This window comes from Schistocerca gregaria, chromosome 9 (genome assembly GCF_023897955.1).
Source record: "Schistocerca gregaria isolate iqSchGreg1 chromosome 9, iqSchGreg1.2, whole genome shotgun sequence".
In the NCBI taxonomy this organism is placed as follows: domain Eukaryota; kingdom Metazoa; phylum Arthropoda; class Insecta; order Orthoptera; family Acrididae; genus Schistocerca; species Schistocerca gregaria.
The window spans coordinates 160,621,524-160,625,058 of record NC_064928.1 but is presented as its reverse complement, the minus strand read 5'-3'; the positions used below and the strand labels follow the sequence as shown (position 1 = coordinate 160,625,058).

Genomic DNA, 3,535 nt, shown 5'->3' with positions numbered 1-3,535 from the left:
GCGGCAGCAGTGAGTACACCAAGTACAGACGACAATGTAGTCAATGCTTAATTACAGTATACAACACATTTCTGCCCATGCCTTCTTCAATTTGTTTGCTTGCTGTAAGTCACGGAAGCTTGGTGCCATAGCTGGTTCCTAACAGTTGTCAAAAGGCATCTGACTTGTATACATGACACAATGTGACACCGAGTGTTCTTATGAAGTTATGTGCACCACTGAGTACAGTTAAATATTGAACACCAATACAATGACAAGAAATGTGAGTTTCAACTGCTCAGAAAACAACTTTTCTATGACTTCATTACCAAGTAAACTACTGAAAGCTTCAAACACACCCGATTTTGGATCTATTGGGGCGAAACTACATTGTACAATAATAAAGCAGCATTATTTCAGACCGAAGGCATTTTCTACTATAAAGGAACTCTCCACATCAAAATCTTATAGACAATACAATTAAGTGGAACTTCCAGACAGATATTAAATGACTATGTTGTAATTCCTCGCTACACTGATTCCAATTCAGGAGTCCACAGACAAAACTGCATAGTTGTAAAACCCATTTATGTGCCTTCATTAGCCACTGTTACAATGTGTGAAATTTTAAAACTTTGCCCACATAGCAGAAAGAATGTTCCCCTTTTCAGTGCCAAGGAAACTGCATCAGAACAGAAACGATTCACACACCATTATAAAAGCTTTTATTTCCTTCAAAATTAGAGTAGCAGCTGTCAAGTTAACGGGCAAGCCTGCAAGGCAGGTAAGTGCAGTAAAGCCACACACTTAACAAACATATAATGATTGCAGGAATTGTTATCATGTATAAGTATTTTTAAACATCATGTCCAATTCACCTGTAAGTTTATAACTTCTAACAACACCATCACGACAAGCAGTGTATATTTTTTTGCCATCAAAACAAATGCCATATATAGGATCAAAGTCAGAACCAGTAAACTGAAGTCTTCTGGCAGTAGATTCATTGTCTTGTGCAACACTCCTGTAGCATATGCAAGTGCCATCAGCCCTGCCAACAAATACAGCACCACTATCAAGAGTCAACAGACTGAGGACAGGGCTACACGATTCCATTAATGTCAGCATACATTCTGATGTTTTTAAGTTGTAAAGGTGAATGCTGCCATCCTGGCACCCAACTAAGACATTATTTGTTGTATGAAATTTAACGCTATTTACGGCAGATGGGCTTTTAACCGAGAAAAATTTCTTTTTACTATAAACTGAAACGCAGCAAACAATGCCACTTTCACATCCAACCAATAAAATCTTATTTTGTGTACCAACTTCATGTTCCTGCAACGGATCTGTGCGTTCTCCAAGGTCCAATCCCTCCTCTGCGACCGAAATATTGCAGCAATTTATGTCTCCATCCAACTTGACAACTGTACCAAGACATGCTGCCTGCCCACAGCTCCAGAGCTTCGCCGTGCCATCTTTCGAAACAGAAATAATGTTCTTTCCTCTGTCGACGATGCAGAAGTCTGTCACTGCTGCTGTGTGTCCACGCAGGGTCACAGGGCACTGTCCAGTCTCTGCAGACCAAATTTTCAACACCATGTCAGCACCGCCCGAGAGAACGACAATTCCTGAAGGAAACAACGCACACTTATAAACATCTCCTGCATGACCTTCCAGCACACGCCTTACATCTCCCGTGCTTGTCTCCCAAACGAGTAACTTGTTTTCTGTACAAACGGAGACGCCCAAACCGCCAGGAGAAACATCCAATGAAACAACGCTCTTCTTGTGAATGTTCACGAACTCTGAGTCAGGAGATTTGAAGAAACACACGGTGTTAGATTCAGGATGGGTTACCTGAATTACAGTAGCAGATATCCTATTAACGGAGAGTTCATTAGGCGTAACTTCAAATGCTTTCCCATCCCTTCCTACGTTTTTAATCGTACACTGCACGCTAGTTTCCCCAATGTATTTGAAACTACACCATGCAGTACCATTTTCATTTTGCAAGGCAATGTTCCAATCATTTTGTATAGCAATATGTGGTATTTTCCTATTCGATGGCATTATAAGAAGTTTACGTCAGTACCTCCACAAACTACACCAGTTCAGTTTATTTATGTTTTTCATATACACACACCAAACCCACTGGCTGGTACAACCTACCAACCGCCAAATGAAAACATAGTCACGATACACCGTTGCCAATCGACACAGCTTATGAGTCTATCGAATTTAACTCGAACGATCCATCGAAAGATAATGCAATGGATTCGGACTCATACATTACGTTTGCATGCGACACATCTTCCAAACGACGAAACCCGAATTTCAGTAACCGTTTTTCGCTGTCGTGTTTACATGTTAAAGTCTGAAGTGGATCTGCTGGCTCAGTTAAATATGGCGCCAGGAAAACAGCAGTTACAGTCTCTGATTTAGTCAGCATAATCACCAACTCTCTTCAATTACTCGAGGTGTTAAGAGCTTCAGTCTGATATTACTACTTGTCCTTCACTGTACAAAAGCCACTCCATCACATATAGCGGAAATTTTTTAAAAACAAGACAAAAACTGACATCCCCAACACGTTCCAAGGCCGGTTCCTTTTAATTGGGGGTGAAAATCGATTGCGGAATTGGATACCGGCAACTGGAAGCGGTTTTCCAGAATCGATTTTGAAGTGATGACACCAAAACGCGGTATAGGGAAATCTGTTTACGAATTCTGGTATTGGGAGCCCCATGTAAACGGGGTGAGAACATCGAGGTACGCAGAGTCTCCAGAAAATACTTTTCTTTGTGATATAGGGCTATTAGCGTCCTGCATGTACCTGAAGATTAAACTAAAAATCCGTATAACGACAAAATATCTTGCTAATTCCAACCATTAGGCGTCAAATTTCTGTAAAACTTTAAAGCTGAGTTAGCAGTTATCGACCCGAACCGGCATAGGTTATATGTTTCATAAATTCAGAGGTTTGATGGGTAATTTTATTGTTTCTGTTGCTGATAATGTATGTCTAACGCTTTCTGTTCTTAGGTTATCCTTGATCTTTTTTACAGAGTCTGATGAAGGTAGTGACCGAAAAATGAAAAAAGCTGGAAGTTACTTATGCGATCCAAGCGGTATTATTCACAAAAGATCCTACGGTCTTGGCGTGCATCCGTGCGTCGCTGCGGTCCGGTCCCAGGTCGACGGGCACGTGCACCTTCCGCCGACCACTGGCGACAACATCGATGTACTGTGGAGACCTCACGCCCCACGTGTTGAGCAATTCGGCGGTACGTCCACCCGGCCTCCCGCATGCTCACTATACGCCCTCGCTCAAAGTCCGTCAACTGCACATACGGTTCACGTCCACGCTGTCGCGGCATGCTACCAGTGTTAAAGACTGCGATGGAGCTCTGTATGCCACGGCAAACTGGCTGACACTGACGGCAGCGGTGCACAAATGCTGCGCAGCTAGCGCCATTCGACGGCCAACATCGCGGTTCCTGCTGTGTCCACTGTGCCGTGCGTGTGATCATTGCTTGTACAGCCCTCTCGCAGT

At 42.8% G+C, this 3,535-nt stretch overlaps 1 protein-coding gene across 1 annotated transcript; it reads right to left on the bottom strand.

Moving 5' to 3' along the window:
- Positions 1–687: 687 nt before the first annotated feature.
- Positions 688–2,178, bottom strand: LOC126292111 (proteasomal ATPase-associated factor 1-like). Its single transcript, XM_049985938.1, has one exon. The coding sequence runs from the start codon at positions 2,050–2,052 to the stop codon at positions 820–822; it is 1,233 nt and encodes a 410-aa protein (XP_049841895.1). The 5' UTR covers positions 2,053–2,178; the 3' UTR covers positions 688–819.
- Positions 2,179–3,535: the final 1,357 nt, after the last annotated feature.

What these genes read in the sequence shown, in the direction of transcription:
- LOC126292111 (XM_049985938.1), bottom strand. Translation starts at nt 2,052, where the DNA reads ATGCCATCGAATAGGAAAATACCACATATTGCTATACAAAATGATTGG.